Source organism: Eumetopias jubatus, unplaced genomic scaffold, assembly GCF_037043125.1.
Source record: "Eumetopias jubatus isolate StellerSeaLion01/CBP00866 unplaced genomic scaffold, mEumJub1_p1.0 scaffold_1, whole genome shotgun sequence".
NCBI classification, from domain to species: domain Eukaryota; kingdom Metazoa; phylum Chordata; class Mammalia; order Carnivora; family Otariidae; genus Eumetopias; species Eumetopias jubatus.
The window spans coordinates 199903167-199925850 of NW_028274807.1; the positions used below are offsets into that span (position 1 = coordinate 199903167).

A 22684-nucleotide genomic window follows, 5' to 3' on the forward strand; every position below is an offset into this window, starting at 1 on the left:
TTCTTTCAGGAAACATCATAAGCTATCGGGAGGGTCTGATGCCTCCCAGAAACAAGAGTCTCAGAGAAGTGCCTGCCTTCTGGGCTCAGATGGGCAGCGTGGGGGTGAGGAGGCTGGCACAGGGGCTATTGGTAAGACCCAAAGAACTGGGAAGGAAAGCCCAGTGGCCAAGGGCCCCCCTTGCCAGGCCAGCTTTTAGGCTACAGACCTGAGCACAGGGCGGGCTGCACAGCCGGTGACCCAGGTCTGGTGACTCCTGCAGGCTCTCAGGTGGAGACTGCCCACCCACTCCTTAGCGGGCTGGCCACCTTGTGGGATGGGCCTCCCCTGCGGGGACAGCCACCACCACTGCCCTTGCCCGGGGCAGAGGGGGACAAGATTACCTGGAGGCTCCTCCCCGGCCACCCGACCTTCAGTCCCTGCAGGGGCACCCTCAGTAAGCACTCACAGCCTGTGGAGTTGGGGAGTTCCTTCTCCCTTCGCAGGAAGGACAGGAGCGAATGAGAAGAAAGGCTCATAGCGTCCTGGGCCGCCCTGCTCAGGTGAAGAATGGATGTGTGCGTGGAGAGACGTCCTGATGTCCGAGCCAGGGCTCACAACAGTGCACTGCAAATAAGTGTGGATGTGGAGAGTCTCCCATAGAGAAGGTGGCGCTTAATCCAACCCCTATCCCTTCACTGCCCCTTGAGGCCGGGCTAGACTTAGTGACTCACTTCCAAGGGACAGAGCAGGGAAAAAGAAACACATTTCTTTTTTTCCCCTAAAGATTTTATTTGTCAGAAAGAGAGAGAGAGTGAGCTTGCACTAAGCAGGGGGAGCAGCAGGCAGAGGGAGAGACGCGGCACTCGATCCCATGACCCGAGCCGAAGGCAGACGCTTAACTGCCTGCGCCACCCGGGTGCCCCCAAACAGTAGATTTCTATGGAGAAGCCCGATAGCACCTAAGCAAGTGATGAAGGGGAACAGCACCAGTGATGTGTGGATGCCAGCCTCCCCCCGATCCCCCCCCCACCATAGGGAGCAAGGAGAAGGGGGCTCCACCTCTGTCAGGTCCTTACCCAAACCCCATGTCCCCGGTCCAATCACAAGCTGAATGTCAGATAAACCCAGACTGGGGCATGTCCTGCAGGATGCCTGGCCAACACTCCAGATTGTCAAGGTCATGGAGAACAAGGAAAGACTCAAAACCTGTCGCAGACTAGTGAAGACTAAGGAGACACATTGATTCAATCTCCGTGTGGTATTCTGGATCGCGTCCTGGAACAGGAAGAAGACAATGGAAAAACTGGTGAAGTCTAAATAAAGGCTAGAGTTCGTGTATTTTTCTTAGTTTTGACAAATATGCCTGTTACGTAAGATTAGGGGAAGCTGGGTGAAGGGTAGATACAAACTGTTGTAACCTTCCTGTAAATCTAAAGCTATTCCAAAATTTAAAATGTATTTATTTTTTAAAAGTGCACTTGCTCTCCAGTTTGTACAGATGTGTCTGTGAGCACAGCACGCGCAGGAGATTGTTATGGAGGGACAAGGGGGTTTGTCATTTTTTCCCCTTGTCCATATTTTCTAATTTACCTGCAGTGGACACGTATGGCTTCTTAAAGTCCCCATCTCCACCAACTAGCCATGGGTATCCTCCACCAGCTGACTGCCCAGAGCTAACCCTCACAGTCCCCAGAAACTGGGGCAGATGCTAGACCCACAATGGGAGGACTCACAGGACCTTGACCTTGAGGATGTCGGGTCCCAGTGACTGGAAGCTCTAGGTCTCCTGGAGCTGCTTCTCAGCATTCCATTCACGCTCCCGCAGGGTCCTTTCATGGGGAGTGGGTGCTGGGAATGGGGGCCTAGCCCTAACCCTGGAAGACTGAAAAGAAAGGATTGTTTCTGCCTGTAGAGGAGACTATGGTCCTTGAGAACAAGGGTCAGCCTGGGGGAGGGACCTGGCTCTCCCTGGAGGGACAGACAGACATATTGCTGTTTTAGCTAAGCCTTTATGTAAAAATTCAGATTTACCAGAGGGGTAATTCATCCTGGGATCCTTGAATGGAGGAGCTTTTCTTCACTGTAGAAACACAGCTGTTCAGTTAAAGCAGATGAGCCCTGAGCCTCTGGCTCTCCAGTCCCAGATTAACAGGGGTAGCCATATGGTCATTTCCCTGGTGACCTGGACGCCTGTCTCCGCATCCCTGGCTCCCTGAGGTGCCCCAAGGAGACCTTCCTGCCTCTGTCATCTGCTTTACTGGGCAGATGTGTGCTCATCTACACACAGCAGGGGTGTTCGGGGAGTGGGTCTCCAGGGACTTAGCCAGAAGGGGAACAGGAGTCTAGAACATTTATTTTAATACAACTTCCTCGGGTTTTCAGGGGGCTGGCACCAAAGGCTTCTCGGGGAGACAATGAGAGTCATATTTGAGAAACTAAAACTGTTTTACGTCATTTGGTTCTCTCCCCCGCAGCTCATCTTGGCAAACCAAACAATCACTGAATTGTTTCCGTGGAAACACCAAACTGTGATTTGGATTAGCAGACTCAAAATAGAAACAAGGCAACCTCAAGAAAAAATAGGAGTTTGGAACCTGCTAGTCACAAACTGCAAATTCAAGCCACAGCACAAGGCACGTGAGAAGCAGGGCCCATCCAGCCCTGTAAGAGGTCTCCGGGTCCCCTGGCCACATCCCACCAGTGTCCCTGCCCAGGCCACTAGAACCCAGCTCTATATGCAGACTGGTAAGACTTTGTAAGGCGGGGGCTGGTCCATAGAAGCTCCTAGGACCTGCTTGGGAAGAAGGGATAGGAAAAAGGAGAGAGATGAGCCAATGGTTGAGCGAAGGTCAACAAGGAGCAGAGAGCCACAGTGAGGCCTGAGAGCCGAGCAACAACTCTTTCAAAAGGACAATTCAGGGGTGGCCGTAGGCTGGAAATATTGGCCCTGGCTTCAGCCTCGTCCAGATTGCCACGTTCTCCACTTTCCTGGGCATGGCTGTCTGGCCACATGGACCTAGAGTCTGAAGTCTTGCCAGGTGAGCTCCAGGGGCACTTCCAGTTAGTAGGCCTCTGCTTCTGTGGGGCCCCAGCCAGCGCAACCAGGCCCTGGGGCCTGCCTTCTCAGCTCAGGCTCTCCAGGCTCCCCTCCCCCAGCCTTCTGCTCCCCCTCACTGGGGGGCTTAGGGGCGCCACCTCCTGGCCCACCTGCCCTGGCTCCTTGGACCCTCCACTTCTAATCTCGGGGCAAACCACAGAGGGATCAGGAGACCAGGCAGAAGGGAACAGACAACCCGGGGGCACGTGTCCTTCACCTGTGCACCCAGGAATGTGCTGATAGGGCAGCAACACCAGCCTCCCACGGAGGAGTTGTGAGCTGTTAGTGATCCAAGAAATTGAGGAAGAGGATTTGCAAAAGAGGCCTAATCCAGGCCAAGCTCCCTCTCCCCGAATGGCCAGGCTGGGGGCTCACCGGGTACGAGCGTGCCACCTCCGCCAACTGAAGCACAGAACGGTTAATATGGCGGTGACCAGTGAAGGAAGCGCGCACACGAGGGAGGCCACTGCACCTGATTGTAGATAATTACTGAAAAGGCTTTCAGCCCAAGACTATCTGAGGCTCTGGCAATGTGCTTTCTCCCTGGAGTATGTGGGAGAATGTTAATATTTTATGTTCCAGCTAAATATTTATAGAGTAGACAAAGTTTTACTTAGGAAATCTATTTGACAATGAATCCCAGCCTTAGTGGGGAAGGACTCTCTGTGCTTGGCCAGCTGGAAGATGACTGATTTGATGAAGAGTTTTGGCCTAAGGCCTGGCATGAAAAAATTTTCAAAACTGCTCAACCCTTGTAGGAAGCAACTTTTTTTTTTTGGAGGCAGAAAGGCTATTTTCTGGGCCCTTTGGGTGGAAAGGGGTTGCTGGCACCTGGCCTGGGAGAGAAGAGGGCATATTGCAGGAGACAGACCCCTCATCAGGAGCCCTCTGGAACTTCTGAGACAAAATGCCAAAACGGGAAGTTGCAAAGGGATGCTAGAGAGACCTGACTTTGGGACAGGGCTGCAAGGAGCTCTTCAAATGGAAAGCAAGAAATCCCTGCTCTCAGTATTTGTCAAGTGTCTACTCATGTCAGACACTCTCCTGGGTGCTGAGGATACAGCAGGGATGAGGCAGATGCTGCCCTTGCTTCTGAGGTTTATATCCCACCCAGTAAGGTGGGTAAAACATATGTACGTGCATCAATACACCGTTTCAGATGGAGCTGTGGGAGAAAATTAAAACAGGGTAAGGGAATGGGCAGGGAGTAGGGCAAGCTTTTGCAGAAAAGGTCACTAAACGGCCTCTCTGTAGGTGACATTTAAATTGATACTTGAATGTCAAGACAATTAGGTGATGTGGTTCCCATCCTCAGACGTAGCTGGGGTCATTATCAGAGGGAGGCACCCCTAGGTGGCTCTCCGGGCCCTAGGTCCCTAGACCTCCCACGACATCCGCCCCTGTGTAGCCACATCTCTGTCAGCATCCAAAGAGCCAGAAACGTTGTGTGCTCTGGGGATGTGCCTGGGCTATGTCACGCTCACCAGATCTGGCAGGAACACAGGAGTTTAAAAAAAAAAAAAAAGAAGTCTTAGGAATAAAATAAGAAACAGAATATCCTTTCCTGATGATCACCAGAGACAGGCGGTGTAATTTTAATTAACCCAGGCTTGTTAGGAGATAAATTTACTGCTCATTCTACAAAAACACCCAGCTCATGGAACACTGAGTCACTCTGATCTTTGACTTCATAACACAAAAAGAAATCCTTCTGAAGAAATACAGGATTTCATAACTCACAACAGAATCAAAGAACACAGGGTCCTGCTTTGGCATTTCAAAATTGGACAGACCCTTCAATGAGAAGGCCACAGTCATAAATATTGATGGAGTTCTCTCAACAGGGTCTCAACTTCGATTTACAATGATTAAACTTTTTTCTTTTTAATTTTTTAAAGACTTTTGTTGATTTATTTGAGAGAGAGAGAAAGCACGAGCAGGGGGAGGGGCAGAGGGAGAGGGAGAAGCAGGCTCCCTGCTGGGCAGAAAGCAGCTGCCCAACGGAGCCAGCCAGGCACCCCAAAATGACTAAACTTTTCAACTTAGAGTAATAAAAGATTTCCCGATACAAACCCCTATGGCCTACAAGCCTTATGCTAACCGCCCAACAGCCACCTGTAGTCAGTTTGAGAAGGGCTGGAAGGAACCTGTCGTGTGGCCGGGCCCCTTCCTCCCAGGCCTCCCTTGCACAGGCAGAGCAAACCAGCAGGGAAGGCAGTAGAGGTTGCCAGGGGCCAGGGCGAACAGACATCCAATGAGGCTCACAGGCAGAGAGAAGGCCCGGGCAGCCTGAGGCAGAGTCCAAGTCTGTACGCCCTTGGCCTCAGAAAGGGCAGCTGCCATTGCCTGGTGCTCCCAGCTACAGGCCACAGGACGCCCTTGGTCTGGAAACGGGAGTAAAAGCAGCTTAGGCTGGTGCCTGGTATCCCTGCCAAAGGTGTCGAAGGCAAATTAAACTCAGACTTTTGTGGGACACACACCCTTGAAAATAAAGAATGTAAAAATAAGAAAAAAAATCAAGAACCATTGTTTTCTTTTTTTTTTAAGATTTTATATATTTGAGAGAGAGAATGAGAGATAGAGAGCACATGAGAGGGGGGAGGGTCAGAGGGAGAAGCAGACTCCCTGCCGAGCAGGGAGCCCGATGCGGGACTCGATCCCGGGACTCCAGGATCATGACCCGAGCTGAAGGCAGTCGCCTAACCAACTGAGCCACCCAGGCGCCCAAGAACCATTGTTTTCTATAACGGTCCACTCAGAGGCCCTAGTGTCATTTACTGCAGCCTTGAAAATGGGCAAAGACATGGCTGGAACTGGAGGGTATTATGCTAAACGCAGTAAGTCGGAGAAAGACAAATATATCATTTCACTCATATGTGGGATTTCAGAAACAAAACAGATGAACATAGGGGAAGGGAAGGAAAAATAAGATAAAATCAGAGAGAGAGAGATAAACCGTAAGAGATTCTTAACTCTAGGGAACAAACAGGGTTGCTGGAGGGAAGGGGGGTGGGAGAGTGGGGTAACGGTGATGGACATTAAGGGGGGCACGTGATATAATGCTCACGGGGTCTCATATGCAACTGATGAATCACTGAATCCAACCCTGCAACTAATGACACACTCTATGTTAACTAACTTGAATTTAAATAAAGAATAAAAAAAAAAAAGAAAATGGGCAGATTCTGGAAGCCAATCCATCCAGTGAGGATTTTTACTTTCAAATGATAAATAAAGGAAGAGAAACCAGTCTGAGTAGGGTGTTGTTTATTCAAAATCATCTTGGGAGAAGGCTACAGGATAAAAAGATGGTATGTATCTTATCCATTTGATTTTCTTAAGTTGATGGGAGATCACTTCAATAAACTTAATGAAAAAATATGCTTTTAAGTGTTTTGTTTTTTGTGGGGTTTTGAGAGAGAGAGAGTGAGAGCTTGAGTAGGGGGAGGCGCAGAGGGAGAGAGGGAGAGAGAGTGCTTAAGCAGGCTCCACGCTCAGTGCAGAGCCACATGCGGGGCTCGATCTCAGAACCCTGAGATCATGAGCCTGAACCGAAATCAAGAGTCAGATGCTTAACCAATGGAGCCACCCAGATGCTCCCCCCAAAAATATGCTTTTAAATGTTTTATATGTTTTATTTTTTTGTTACAAAATAAATATATATGTATAACAAAAATTCAAAACTTCTGCAAGATATAAATAGAAAGCCAAAGTTTCATATAAGCCCCATACCCTCCAGAAATATTACTGGACCCTTAGATGCTCTCATCAGCTTGAAGAGTGGTTGAAAACAGGATGGGGACAAAGAGCCAGGAAGAAAATTGGGATTGTGTGGCTCGTGTACAGCGGCACTCTGGGCATTCATTGGGTGCATGTCACCTCTCTTTCACTGGCAGCTTAACATTCTCGGTTTCTCACACAAGAAGACTTGACTTAGTGTGTTCTGTAATAATACATCCACTGATCAAAAAATGCAAGTGCTCTGACAGTAAAACTGGATAAAAATAATAATAAAATACTACTGAGGCCTGGAAAGGTATTGGTTATGTGTAGGAAATATTGTGAAGACCAAAAATGTGGTGTTGGGGAGTCATGGTGCTGAAGCAACGGTTCTGTGCGAGCCCTTCCGTCACGCAATATCCCTCCTTTCACCAGAAACAGCACCCTCCCCTGATGCCCTACACCCAGGCTGCTGCCCCAGCTTCTCACCACGGTCTTCACACGCTTCGCTCCAATAAATAAGGATGCATGTAGCTCTGAGGCCTGTCATGGGTGGCACCTGGTACCCAGAATGCCAGACCCATCCCGCCCTGACCCCCAGCGGGACTCTGAGCCCAAGTGCTCCCCTGGGCTTCGGGGGCTTTCTGCTGTTAGCCAGCCCCAGGGTGCTATCATTTGTCTTTCCAGCTGAGACCAATAAACTATCAGCTGCAGACATCTCCTGGGCTGGTCAGAAGCCATCATCACTGCTATCAAAACCCAGGTCATAGAGCACATTCTTCCCTGGCTCCCTGCACAGAGGGGCTTCTGAACTTCCCAGGCTGAGGTCGCTGAACCAGCTCATCTGGTGGTCCCCCTGGGAACTGGTGGAAAGCAGGCTGTCGTCTTGGGAAGAATGCCCGCCGAGTTGTAAGGTGTTCCCTTGTGCTGCCCTCATCACTTTACTGCGCCTGACTATTCCTCCCAGAACAGGGCTGACTGGCTTTGTGGGGCTGCTGGGGCCCCTCAGATGCAGGGGCTGAGCAAGGGGCTTCTGCTGCTCCAGGGGGGGCCTTTGTGGGCCAGAAACTGGAGGCTGAGGATATTTAGAGATGAAAGCACAGGCTTTGCTAGGGACGTGTTCTTGCTTCCTGGCTAGGAGCCTGCCTCTGTGGGACTTCCTGGGCTGCTGCTTCTTGCCTGTCCCCCGCCTTTCCATGGTTCTGCCTTTCTGTGCAGCCACCCACCTTTGTTCACAAGGGTCACACGGAGACACACCTTCGGTTTGACATTTTTGGCAGGTGTTCTTAATGCTGGTTGCAAAGTTGTTTAAGTCCAGGGGTAGAAGCCTTGAGGCTCCTTGGGAAACCCAGTCCCTACCACCAGGAACTTCGGGGCCTGGGAAGCCGGAGCCATGGTTCTCTGAGCAGGTTTTAGGAAGGGTCCAGTTCTTGCAGTTGGTCTGCACTGCCCTGTCCTTGACTCGCCTGTTTCTTTTGCTGGTTCCAGCTGCCATCAGCGCAGCCTCTTCTTGGAGAGCATTACTTTTTGCTCCCTCACCACAGACACCAAACTCTCCAGGCTGCAGGGAACCCATACTCGGATTCCATACAGCAGGGGGTGCCTGAGCCTGCCAGAGAACTGGTTCCTCAGAAGCATATCTGTCCTGCCTGGTGAAATGGAGGCTCTGGACCAGAGGTGGTGAGGTCTGGGAAGTGCTGTCTTTCACGTGCCCTGGGCCCCAAGGGCCTGAAATCAATCTCTTCAGCTCTGCCAGGACACTGGTCACATTCAGCTGGCCTAGCTGCTCACACAGTTGCTGGAAGTCCTTACTCTGCTGGGCAACTAAAACTTCAAGTTGCTTCAGTTCGGATTTCATTTCTATAAATTCTGCTTGCCTCTAGGGAAAGACAGTGAGAAAAGAGTTATGGACGCTGCAACTCAGAATGCACAATGAAATGTGCAAACCAACCAAAGGATGTGCTAGCAGAACCAAAGCTTTTCCCTTGCTGGGTGCTTTACAGAGGAAGCATGGCAACATTCTGGAGCAGGGCCCCTTGGGTCCACATCATGCCAGAGAACCTTGGAGGAGGAAGTTGGTCCCACCCTCGTCCATTACCAAGAGACCTATCTGGCTTCTGTTCTGGGCTGAAAAAAAATTGCAACTTTAAAGGTGTCTCTCTGGGTCTTAGTGACAAAGCTAAAAACATACTTGAGGAAAGAGGTTGGTATCCACACTTACAGCTTCAAATCTCTTTTGTATCTCAAAGATGACCTGCTCCATGTTGCCTTTGTCATGCACTGTTTCCAACACCAGGTCACTCTGGGCCCGCACAGTCTCTTGTACTAAATACAGAAAGTTGACAATCACTTCATGAAGACTATGGCAATGCCCTACCCCGCGCAGACCGCAATAAAGGGACGAGCTGGAATCAGGCATGGGCCACCTGAGCCTGCTCTGCTGGTGCCCAGGACTCTCGAACCAGATCAGCCTTGGTGAGGAGAGGAAGCCCGAGAAGAGTGTTTCTTCCACTATCTCTTCTTCCCTCCCACCCTGAGAACATTCTGGCCCAGGCAGCCTCAATCTCAGCACCTCCTGGGGACTCTGAAACCTGCTGCCCCGATGATGGCACCAAGCTCCTCCTTGGCCTACCTTTTTGGTTCTGTCCTCAGAGTGATCTCTTCAGAATGTAGATATGATCATACCTTCTCTGAAACCTGCACTGAAACTTTCAATAGCACCCCACTGGCCATTGGGTGAAGTCCAAATCTTTATTTATTTATTTATTTATTTATTAAAGATTTTATTTATTCATTCGAGAGAGAAAGAGACAGAGCACAAGCTGGGGGAGAGGCAGAGGGAGAAACAGACTCCCCACCAAGCCAGGAGCCCGACACGGGGCTCAATCCCAGGACCCGGAGATCATGACCTGAGCCGAAGGCAGACACCCAACCATCTAAGCCACCCAGGCGCCCCAAAGTCCAAATTTTTAAAGTGCCTGTGAAGACCCAGGCTCACTTCTGCTTACCCTCTCTGCCCACCTCCACATCTCTGAGGTCTGTTTCCTATGCAATCTCTGTCTCATCATTGGCATTGTGCATGCTGTCCCCTTGGCTTGGAGTACTTATGCTTCGGTCCCTTATCAACTCTACCCATTCCCCTCAATCACCACCTCAGTGGAACTAATTCCTTTTTTTTTTTTAAGATTTTGTTTGAGAGAGAGTGACAGAGAACACGAGTAGGGGGAGGGGCAGAGGGACAAGCAGACTCCGCACTGAGTGGGGAGCCTGACACGGGGCTTGATCCTGGGACTCCGGGATCATGACCTGAGTCAAAGGTACTTGCTTAACCGACTGAGTCACGCAGGCGCCCCTCAGTGCAACTAATTCCTATTCTTCCCTCTGCTCTCAGCAGTCACCTCCTTGGAAAACAGCATATCCTGGCTGGCGTGGGGGCTCCTTTTCTCTGCTGTTGGCACCATTTGTGTGCTCTACCATCACTTATCACCTAACACCCATCACTTATTTATCCCCTATTTACACTTGGATGCAATGAACTTGGTGCTGAGTGCTAAGCACTCAGGACTGATACTGATTCCTCTCTTTGGCATAGGGAGATTTTACACACACACACTTACTAACACATTGTGTTGCAATCAAATATTGCCACCCTCTTGCTAAATGGCAGGTTATGTGAAGACACTCTTACATTTATTCAATGAATATTTGATGAGTATCTACTATATTCTGCAAACTATTGTAAGTTCACATATATCTTAAATGCGTAACAAGTATAATTTACAAATAATCAGGAATAATACACCAGAAATTCCTTTTATCTTCTCATAACTATCTAAAGGGTATTTCAAAATTCTTGACAAATTTTTTTTCATTTTACATGGGTAAAAAACAATTTGGCAACAAGAGAGTGTTTAACTCTTCACAATAAATGGAAAATCAGAGTGACATCTGGTGATTGAAAGACAGGATAACAAACTCAAATTTATAGGACACCTGGGTGGCTCAGTCCGTTAAGCGTCTGCCTTCGGCTCAGGTCATGATCCCAGGGTCCTGGGATCGAGTCCCACATCAGGCTCCTTGCTCAGCGGGGAGCCTGCTTCTCCCTCTGCCTTCTACTCCCCCTGCTTGTGCTTCTCCCTCTCTATCTCTGACAAATAAATAAAATCTTTGGGAAAAAAAAAACAACACAAAAAAACCCCTCAAATTTAGTCTTATTTGAAAGCTTGCCTCAATCTGATAGGTGCTTTGGTTAGTGTCCCCACCTTGCCCGACCTCTGTGTTCTAACTATTCTGTCTCTTTTGTCTTCTCTTACCACCCCAAGGGCAGGAGTTTAACACATGCTATCTAATAAAGCTTAAGTGACTTACTTCAGAGTTTCTCTTTAAAATAAAACATAATCCCTTTCCTAAAAGGACTCTTACATTTGAGATTTTTTATATTAACATAAATTCTAGATAGATTAACAATTTTAGTATAATTAAGTAAATTGTAAAGTACGAGAAGGAAACATGGGAGAAATTGTGACTCTGTAGGGAAAGGCCTTTCTAAGCAAGACAAATCCCAGAAGCTATTAAAAAAAAAAAAAAAAAGAGTTGTATATCCTTGTTAAGTTTATTCCTGAGTAGTTTATCTTCTGTGTTAGATTTATAAATGGCATTTTTTTTTTACCCCACTACATTTTTTGTTAATTTCTGCTACCCAACTAAATTATCTTATGGTTTGTGGCACTTTACCAGTTGGTTCTCAGACTATCAAGGGAAAACATGAGGCTCAAAAAAATGTCTACTAGGGATAGTAGGGGGTACCCAGATAACATAAAGAATCAAGAAGCAAAATGGCATCAAACATCTCAATAACCAAACTAACACTAGAAGACAATGGAGCTATGCCTTAGAAATCCGGAGGACAAAGCATTTCCCCCTAGGATTCTAGACCCATGTAGAGATAGAAGACATTTTCAAACATGCAGTGTATAAAAAGTTTCCCTCCCATACACTCTTTCTCAGAAAGCTACTGGAAGATGTGTTATCACCAAATACAAGTATAAATCAAAGTCCAGTAAACAAAGGGATCCAAGACTGGGAAGGAAAAAAAAGGATCCTCAGAATGATGGTGAAGAGAAGTCCTAAGTTCCGGACCTTAGGAGTAATCTGCCCGTTTTGGAGCTGGAAGACTGAGCTCCAGGCAGGACGTCGCTAACGAGAAAATGAAACAGAAAGAATTCTGTTTGAATGTATTATTTGGAGATTTACAGTTTTATCTGAAAATTATTATCAGATACTGTGCTAGGAACATGGAAACAATCTTGAACAAAACTGTTTACTACATACATGAATTTCTGCAGTTTTGAAAAGGAAAAAATAAAAATAAAAAAGTAAATAAACATGTACATAAATAAATGAAAGCTGTAGGGGCGCTTGGGTGGCTCAGTTGCTGGGCGTCTGCCTTTGGCTCAGGTCATGATCCCGGAGTCCTGGGATTGAGCCCTGCATGGGGCTCCCTGCTCCGCGGGAAGCCTGCTTCTCCCTCTCCCACTGCCCCTGCTTCTTCTTCTTTTTTTTTTTTTAATTTTAAAGATTTTATTTATTTATTTATTTGAGAGAGAGAAACAGCCTGAGAGGGGAGAGGGTCAGAGGGAGAAACAGGCTCCTCGCTGAGCAGGGAGCCTGATGTGGGACTCGATCCCAGGACTCTGGGATCATGACCCGAGCCGAAGGCAGTCGCTTAACCAACTGAGCCACCCAGGCGCCCTCCCCCTGCTTGTGTTCCCTCTCTCGCTGTGTCTCTCTCTCTGTCAAATAAATAAATAAAATCTTTAAAAAAATAAATGAAAGCTGTAATAAATGCTATGATAGGGATTATAATAAAAATAACAGAGTGGGGGACACCTATTTCAGATAAGGTCATCGGAGATGGGTACATTTAAGGTGAAACCGGAAGGATTAAAGGAGCTAGCCCTGCAAAGATGAAGGGAAGGTTATTCAGATAGAGAAAACAGCAAGTGCAAAGTGAAAGAGCCTGTTATGACTAGAAATAGACAAGCCAGTGTAGTCTTGCAAAATTGCAGTAAGAAATGATAAATTTTATATTATGTGTATTTTACCACAGTAAAAAAAGAATTTTTTAGAAAGCAAATTTTCTATTACTCAATACAAAGTTAAATTCCATATGTCAACCACTTAGAAAAAGGCTGTTTACTTATGTTTAAGTACTGGATTCCTATTCCTAAACTCAATTAGTCAAATATTTTTCCAGACATCCTTGTAGATATTTGTAGTAGAAAGCAAATGTAATTATCTTATCCTAGATGAATTCCTAAATAGCAATGTTTCTTAGCAACAGTGAACATTACCAACCACAAAAGCAGAGAATGGGGAAGGCAAGCAAAGTGTTCAATTCCAGATTCAGTACTCAGAAGGCATCTATCTGTGGTCCCACATATTCTTTCCTTGTCCCCCAGGAAATGTATGTTTCGGATCTTCTCTTTCACAGGAACTTTTGTATCAAGCTCATTACTTCCAAAGTCTATCCCTTTCTTTTCCTTTTAAAAGTTTTTAAGAAAATAACTCAAACCTATAACAGTATAAAAAGGTATGCCATGCAAAATTGACCGATTCTCTCCCATGCAGACCTTGGTTCCACTTCCTGGAATTTAACATTATGACCTGGAACTTTGCATTGATACATTGATACATGTGCATATCCATGTACAGGTTATAGAGCTTGTGTGTGTATATATGTGTATGGCTGTCCTCTAGAAGGGGACTCATTTCATTTCTGCTTTGGCCATAAACATCAGGTATTTTTAGCTTTTTTGTAAAAATTCCATTTAAAATCCATTTCCATATTCTAGACAGTATCTCTGTTTTCTCTGAAGATGAATTTTTTATTCATTTCTATTTTAGCTATTTGACAAGGGCTCTACTGACATGAGATCAGATTCTGACACTTTTCCGCTGATTGCCAGTGGTTTTCCTTTTACGTATTCTGTAGCTTTGCTCTCCCTGCCATGCTGATGACAGCCTGTGGAAAGGTCTGGGAGCCTCCATGTATAAGAAGAGATTGCTCAGTCTCCCATTTTCTTTGGGATACCCTTCCCAATTTTCACTAACTGGTCACATGCCTCCACATGATGTGTCCTGGAGTAAATTATGTGCACACAAGCAGCACCTTGCTGTTATTACTTAATGATGAATAGCTATTTCCATTTCAACATGATTCATAAAGATAGACCTCATTCTTTTTAATGATTATATGTGCCTTGCTTAGAAAGGCATTTCTCCACTCCAAAATTATAAAAATGTTGCCCATTTTTTCTTATAGTTATTTTATGATTTAATCATTACACTTACTATGTTGATTCATATGGAATTTATTTTTATGTATAGAGTTATCTATTTTCCAAAGAAGACATTTTCTGATTTTCTTTCTTTTTTTATTTTTTTAGGTAAGCTCCACACCCAGCATAGAGCCCAACGCGGGGCTTGAACTCACAACCCTGAGATGAGGAGTTGGATGCTTAACCGACTGAGCCACCCAGGTGCCCTCATTTTCTGATTTTCAATAGCATCCCCTCCTTTTTATTTTCCTAATGATCATATTTTTCAATAGAACTGATACCTATTAGGTGGTACTGCCCTTTACTAATTAGCCCACCAAAACCTAAACTATAGTAGGATATAGATGGCCTTGGTAATCCACTCTATTACTCTGGTCTCCTCAATCCTCAGCTGAAGAGAACAAGAGGAGTTAGATTAGATGTCTTTGAGTGATCCCTCTGGTTGAACAGGCAGACTGTGACTGGGGAAAGATTTTATGAGCTCATTCTGTGAAGGTGCGCATTACATAATAACACAAGAGAACACTTTCACACAATATCTTTCCCTTTCCCTTATGAGCTACAGTGAGTACATACTGAAAACTACAGAATGTACTGACTGGCAAATTCAGTGCTTCGGGCCAGCTAGACTGGACCACACCATATGATGATAGAGAGATGGTTCCTTTTTCAATGATTAACTTCCTGATCCTGATCACTACCTACCAAGAAAAGGAATGACTCTGAACAAGCTACTTGTGCCATTTTCAAGAATGATCTGGCTTTCTAGGGGTGCCTGGGTAGCTCAGTTGGTTAAGCATCCGACTCTTTTGATTTCAGTTCAGGTTATGATCTCAGGATCTTGGGATCAAGGCCTGCTTAGTCCCAACTCAGGCTCCGTGCTAAGTGTGGAGTCTGCTGGAGATTCTCTCTCTTCCTCTCTCTCTCTGCCCCTCCCCCTGCTCAAGTTCTCTAAATACATACATACATACATAAAACCTTAAAAAAAAAATGATCTGACTTTGTAATTAACATGATGCCACAGTATCTGTTACTGTTTGCCCTATCAATGTGGCTCCTTTTCCTGAGTCTTATCCTCTAAAAAGGAACCATCAGGGTGAAGGATCAGGATCCCTATGCCTACTATGACCCAGACCCAGTTCTAGTCCTTGCTCTGCCTTGATCTTGTATGGGGAGCGTGGGCACTTCCATTCCCTAGTCTGGGCTAAGAATGTCATATAATCCTCCTTTTTGTGCTTTACCTAGTTTCAAATGTAGAAAGCAAAAAGAGTGCTTTCCTTGGTCACTTACAAATGAGTTATTCCATCATATACAAAGGAAGCACTCCTGATTTGCTTCTGCTCTTTGTCTTGCTACTTCTTGTGAGGGCAACAGTCCCAGGCTTCCCGAACTGGTTTCCAAACAGATGCACAGTTGCCCTGTGTGTGGGATACCCAGGTTGGAAGCCAGCAGACAGTACAGTGCTTTTTTGCAGACAGATGGAGATTAATTTCTAAGCCACACAAAGGCATTAATTTTTGTAAATCATGAGCAATCCATTCCAAGGCATTTAAATAAGTTGACTTCAATTTGTTTAAAATAAAAAAATAAACACACAGACAAATGCAAACAAGTGCAGATGCAGTTATCATCTTGCTATTTAGTTGAGAAGCTGTTGGTTCTACAGAGGTGTCTGCCTAAGAAGAGCAGTGTTATGGCTCTCTTTTGTTTAGTAAGAGCCAGGACCGTGGTTTTATCTAAACATAAATCACTAACTGGTAGAGCAGGAGACTTTACAGGTCACTAACTATAACTGAAATGGAGAAAGATGCTATGATTCACTACAAAACAGCTCTCATTGAAACCATGGCAGCAAGAAGATTAGGTGACTGGAATATTTCTAACTCCCAAGGGAGCAGTCTTTATTTCTAAGTCCTAAGGGAACAATGTCTTTATAGATAACACAGCCAGCAACTCATTAGGGACTCAGGGATGCTGTTGATTCACTTCAGGCAGTGAGATGAGAAATCTGGCAGTTACCTATCCTGAGGCAGCGGGATTACTGGGCGGAGGAGTAGAGCTTCACAGAGTGCATCTAGGGACCAGGAACATTCCCAACACCTACGTGGGTCCCACTGCCCAGTTCAGCATGCTCCACATCTCTACAGGGCTAACCTTAATGTACCCATTCTCTCATCTGAAACACTATGGAACCTCACCCCTGACAGAAACGTGGCTAGGGTCAGAAAGTTCAGTTCACTGCTCACTAGTGCCCTCTGCTGATAACCTCAAATACAAGATACTCACATGTCTTGGCCACAGTCTCCAAACAATCCAAGATAGATTGGCTTCTTGAGCTGAGATGTTCCTCAGACTTTTCCACTGTTGTCTGCAACTAAGCAACCCCAAATTAAGAATGAATTCACAGACTATTGCCTTATTTTCCTAACTTAGAGTATTGTCATTTAGTGATAAAAAAGGTAGTTAAGGGGCGCCTGGGTGGCTCAGTCTTTAAGCGTCTGCCTTCGTCTCAGGTCGCGATCCCAAGGTCCTGGGATTGAGCCCCGCATCAGGCTCCCCCGCTCAGCGGGAGGCCTGCTTCTCCCTCTCCCACTCCCCCTGCTTGTGTTCCCTCTCTTGCTGTGTCTCTCTCTGTCAAAGAAATAAATAAAATCTTTAAAAAAAAGTAGTTAAAATACTGTTATCCTATATGAATTAAGGTCAATGTAATTAGTAAACTTCTTAAAATGTAAAATGTTTTAATTCCTTGACATGCAGCTATACTTACCCTGTGAATGCTTTCTCTGATATGGGAAATGAAGTCGTATAGAGTCTCACTAGAATAAGCGAGAAAGAAAAAAATACATATTTGTGAAATATTGAAAAAGTCTGTAACAGAATTGATTCCATGAACATGGCAGGCCTTCACCTGGCATAGCATCAAAACAGTACTTGATTAGAGTTGGAGACTCAACCCTGAAAAATCTGTGTCCAGCTACAAAAAATGAGAACATAGACTTTTTGTGACCATTGCCAAGGCAAACCACTTTTTTTCTTTTTAAAATTTACTCTACATGTATCTTAAATAAGGTAAATATTAGCAACTCAAGTGGTTACTACAATAAAATAGACCAGCTTTCATCTTCATAGCAACAGTGTCTTCAGAAGATAATGACTTCCTTCTGGTAGTCCAAAATTCCTGGAAACATCTTAGTCTAATGACTACTTCTTTGACTGTAAGAATGGGTAGAGATGATTCTGGGAGTAATATTAATTTCTTTTTTTTTTAAAGATTTTATTTATTTATTTTGAGAGAGAGAGAGAATAGGGGAAGGGACAGAGGGAGAGGGAGACAGAATCTCCAGCAGACTCCCCAGTGAGGATGGAACCCTACTCTGGCTTCATCTCCTGACCCTGAGATTGTGACCTGAGAAGAATTCAAGAGTCAGAGGCTTAACCAACTGAGCCACCCAGGTGCCCCTCTTTTTTTTTTCCCCCAAAGATTTTATTTATTTATTTATTTGTTTGTTTGTTTATTTGAGAGAGAGAGAGTGAGTGGGGGTGGGGGAGAAGCAGATGAGAGGGAGAAAGAATCTGACGCAGACTCTGTGCTAAGTGCAGAGCCCGCCCTGGGGCTCGATCTAATGACTGGGAGATCAAGACCTGAGCCAAAACCAAGAGTCGGATGCTTAACCAAGTGAGCGACCCAGGCACCCCAGCAATATTAATTTTTAATGAAAAAGGAACTATAATAATTATTCCTCAAATATTCCATTTTTGAAAAGATTCAGACATGGATTGTCATTAAAATTTTTTTACAGGTTTTGTTTCTTCAATCTACACAATATAAATGCAAATATCAGTTTTTGAACCCTAATAGGACTATTCCTCATACCAAGTCTTTTGGACTGACTTTAAAAGAAGAATTTTGGGACAGCTGGGTGGCTCAGTGGGTTAAGTGGCCAATTCTTGGTTTTGGCTCAGGTCATGATCTTGGGGTCGTCGGATGGAGCCCCATGTCGGGCTCCCTGCTCAGCAGGGAGTCTACTTGAGAGTCTCTCTCTGCCTCTGCCTCTACCCCTTCCCCTGCTCATGTGCTTTCTCTCTTTCTAAATGAATAAATAAAATCTTTAAAAAAAATAATAAAAGGAGAATTTTATAGAACCATTAGGAGTCTACAAACCTTACACTTTTTATGATATTGGGACATTACCTGAAAAATTTTAATGTCCACTTACAAAAAACGAGAACATAGACTTTTTGTGACCATTATCAGGCAAACCAGGCAAACAATAAAAATATTAAAAATTAAACAGTTAAGGGATGTGGAGAAAGGGGAACCCTCCTACACTGTTGGTGGGAATGCAAGCTGGTGCAACCACTCTGGAAAACAGTATGGAGGTTCCTCAAAAAGTTGAAAATAGAGCTACCATATGATCCAGCAATTGCACTACTGGGTATTTACCCCAAAGATACAAATGTCAGGATCCGAAGGGTACGTGCACCCCAATGTTTATAGCAGCAATGTCCACAATAGCCAAACTGTGGAAAGAGCCAAGATGTCCATCGACAGATGAATGGATAAAGAAGATGTGGTATACATACACAATGGAATATTATGCAGCCATCAAAAGGAATGAGATCTTGCCATTTGCAACGACGTGGATGGAACTGGAGGGTGTTATGCTGAGTGAAATAAGTCAATCAGAGAAAGACATGTATCATATGACCTCACTGATATGAGGAATTCTTAAGCTCAGGAAACAAACTGAGGGTTGCTGGAGTGGTGGGGGGTGGGAGGGATTGGGTGGCTCGGTGATAGACACTGGGGAGGGTATGTGCTATGGTGAGCACTGTGAATTGTGCAGGACTGTTGAATCACAGATCTGTACCTCTGAAACAAATAATGCAATATATGTTAAGAAAAAAAAAAAGAAGATAGCAGGAGGGGAAGAATGGGGGGGGAATCGGAGGGGGAGACGAACCATGAGAGATGATGGACTCTGAAAAACAAACTGAGGGTTCTAGAGGGGAGGGGGGTGGGGGGATGGGTTAGCCTGGCGATGGGTATTAAAGAGGGCACATTCTGCATGGAGCACTGGGTATTATGCACAAACAATGAATCATGGAACACTATATTAAAAACTAATGATGTAATGTATGGTGATTAACATAACAATAAAAATTAAAAAAAAATTAAACATTTAATGAATTAGGGGGCACCTGGGTGGCTCAGTTGGTTGGGCATCTGACTCTTGATTTCAGCTCAGGCTATGATCTCAGGGCCATGGGATTGACTCTGTGCCAGGCTCCGGGCTCATCGGGGAGTCTGCTTCTCTCCCTCTCTGCCCCTCCCCCTTGCTCACATGTGCACATGTGCTCTCTCTCTCAAATAAATCTTTAAAAAAGTTAATGAATTAAGGATGTTAAGAACGGAATGCTATTGAATTATAAAAGCAGAGACTAAGAAAGGGATATAGAAATTAAAAATAACAGAAACAAGTAGAATAGTTAGAAGATACAGTTAAGGAAATAGGACAGAAAATAGAACAAAAGACAAAGAGATGGAAAATAGATCAATAGAAAAAAAAAAAGAGGATAAATGCAGGACAGCCAACACACACCCAAAACTAGAGATTTGGAAGAAAGAATAAAAATAGGAGATTTTCAAAGATAACAAAAGAAAAATTTTGAGAACCCAAAATCACAAGTTTATAGGTCAAAAGGAACTCCTCAATGCCTAAAGATTATGACATGCCACATGAAAGCACATTGCTGTAAAATTTCAAAAGTCTATGGATAATGAGAAGGCCTTAAAAACTTCCAGAAAGAAAAAAGCAAGTGATTACACAGGATTGGGAATCAGAATGGCATCAGACCTCTTAAAAGCAACATACAAAGTGATATGGCAATGACAGCAATGCTTTAGAAATTTTTGGGAAAAATAATTTCCAATCTAGAATTCTATATCCAGCCTAATTTGCAATCAAGTATGAGGGGAAAATAAAGAATTTCAGATAGGCAAGGTCTCAAAAATTTATTTAGGTGCCACGCACCTGTTGTCAGGAAGTTTCTGGAATATATGCTCCACCAAATCCAAGGAGTAAACTAAGAATGAAAAGGACATAGGATAAAAGTAATAGGAGGTAGGAATGCCTAGGATGACGGTGAAGGGAGGACTCAGGATGACAGCTGCGCTGCAGAGCAAGAGTACCAAGTTCAGATCAGAATTAGGAAGATGACTCTGAGAAGAAAATGACACTGAAGAATTTCTGATGTGTTTGGGTATAAAACAAGGAGTTTCTGGGGAACTTGGGTGGCTCAATCAGTTAACCGTCTGCCTTCAGCTCAGATCATGATCCCGGGTTCTGGGATCAAGCCCCACATTGTGTTCCCCCTGCTCATGCTCTCTCTCTCTCATGAGCACGCGCGTGCGCACACACACACACTCTCTCTCTCTCTCAAATAAATAAAATCTTTAAGAAAAAATAAAACAAGTAGCTTTTTTTTTTAGCTCTGTTGCAGAATTTGGGGATGGACTGTGATTCCTACATAGAAAACTCAGCAAAAAAGAAAACAAGGCAATTTTTAACATTAGGAAAAGGTAATCATAGTATATATAATTTTTCTAGGCTAACTAGATAAGAATTTAAAGATTGAAAACTGGTTTTTTGTTTTTAAAGATTTTATTTATTTGTCAGAGAGAGAGAGAGCACAAGCAGGGAGAGCAGCAGGCAAAAGGAGAAGCAGGCTCCCCACTGAGCAAGGAGCCCAATGTAGGACTCGATCCCAGGACTGTGGGATCATGACCTGAGCCAAAGGCAGAGGCTTAACCAACCAAGCCACCCAGGCGTCCCACATGAAAACTGATTTAACCAAAATGATGGAAGGTAAGAAGTTTATGGTGGAGGAGGCAGAGAAGCAAATTCTTATTCCAGGGTAGAAAGTCATTCTCTGAAACTGAAGAAAATCAAGAAATGACAATATAAGCTATCTAACATATGCCATAAGATATGTGGACCTAAGTACTACCATAGCTAAAAGGGTTGCAAGTTGGTTGCAAAAAGGAAAAGGGAATTAAAAGTGGGGAAAGATAGGCCTGCTGTTTTTCACTATAATCCTAATTGTATTTTTTTAAATTTTATTTATTTGACAGAGATTGAGAGCACAAGCAGGGGGAGTGGCAGGCAGAGACAAAGGAAGAAGCAGGCTTCCCGCCAAGCAGGTAGCCCGACGTGGGACTCAATCCCAGGACCTGGGATCATGACCCAAGCCAAAGGCAGTCGCTTAACTGAGCCACCCAGGCGCCCCCTAATTGTATTTTTAAAAAACTATGTACATGTATGGAGAGCCTGGGTGGCTCAGTCAGTTGAGCGTCCAACTCTTGATTTTGGCTCAGTTCATGATCTCGGGGTCATGGGATCAAGCCCCATGACCGGCTCCACACTCAGCGCAGAGTCTGCTTGAGATCCTCTCTCTCCCTCTCTGCCCCTCCTCCCGCTTACACTCCCTAAATCAACCAGTAAATAAAATCTTAAAAAAATATGGACATGTAAAAACTTGATTAAAAAATATATAAAAATTGGGGCGCCTGTGTGGCTCAGTTGGTTAAGTGTCTGCCTTCGGCTCAGGCCATGATCTCAGGGTCCTAGGATCAAGCCCTGCATCGGGCTCCCTTCTCAGCGGAAAGCCTGCTTCTCCCTCTCCCTCGGCCTGTCTCCCCCTACTTGTGCACTCTCTCTCTGAAAAAAATAAAATCTTTAAAAAAAACCCATAAAAATGTAAAGATGTCTAAAATCTAATAATGCTACCAAAATGCTGCCCATGAAACCCCTATTATATTATAGCACCAGTTAAACCATGGTATACCACCAGTTAAGAGTGATTCTTTATTCTTATGAACTCCTTATTAGTACATTTGGGAACAAGTGTTCCCAACAGGAAACTATATTATACAAATTAAATACTGTTTGCGTATAATTTTATATTGAAATTTTTTTAAAGATTTATTTAGCTTGAGAGGTGGGGGCAGGCAGAGGGACAGGGAAAGAGTCTTTAAGCTGACTCTGTGCTGAGCGGGGAACCTGATGCAGGGCTGGATCTCAGGACCCCAAGACCACGACTCCAGCCAAAACCAAGAGTCAGAAACTCAATCCACTGCACCACCCAGGTGCCCCTATATTGAAATGTTTTATATATAACTGATAGCTCCCATTACCTTAACTGTTTATTAATCCCACCTGTCTAAATTGAAATGTTAAGTTCTGATTTACCCAAAGGCCTTGAGTTAAGATGCTTAATAAACAGTAAAAACATTAAAAGCTTGATAATTGAACCTTTCTTAAAAAGCTAGTGTTCAGGGGCGCCTGGGTGGCTTAGTCGTTTTTTGTTTGTTTGTTTTTTATAGAGACAGTTTTTTTTTTTTTAAGATTTTATTTATTCATTTGCGAGAGAGACAGAGAGAGAACAAGCAGGGGGAGAGGCAGAGGCAGAGGGAGAAGCAGACTCCCTGCTGAGCAAGGAGCCCAATGCGGGGCTCAATCCCAGGACCCTGGGATCATGACCC

General features: G+C 44.8%; 1 protein-coding gene across 1 annotated transcript in view; it reads right to left on the reverse strand.

Annotated features, from left to right (window-relative positions):
* Positions 1 to 7529: 7529 nt before the first annotated feature.
* IHO1 (interactor of HORMAD1 1) overlaps positions 7530 to 22684 on the reverse strand; it is a 30172-nt gene continuing 15017 nt past the window's right edge. The window contains exons 4-7 of the mRNA XM_028124548.1: positions 16907 to 16955; positions 16426 to 16513; positions 9021 to 9124; positions 7530 to 8678 (exon numbers count right to left, since the gene is read on the reverse strand). Coding sequence (XP_027980349.1) covers positions 7530 to 8678; positions 9021 to 9124; positions 16426 to 16513; positions 16907 to 16955 — 1390 coding nt within the window. The remainder of the gene's footprint in view (positions 8679 to 9020; positions 9125 to 16425; positions 16514 to 16906; positions 16956 to 22684) is intronic.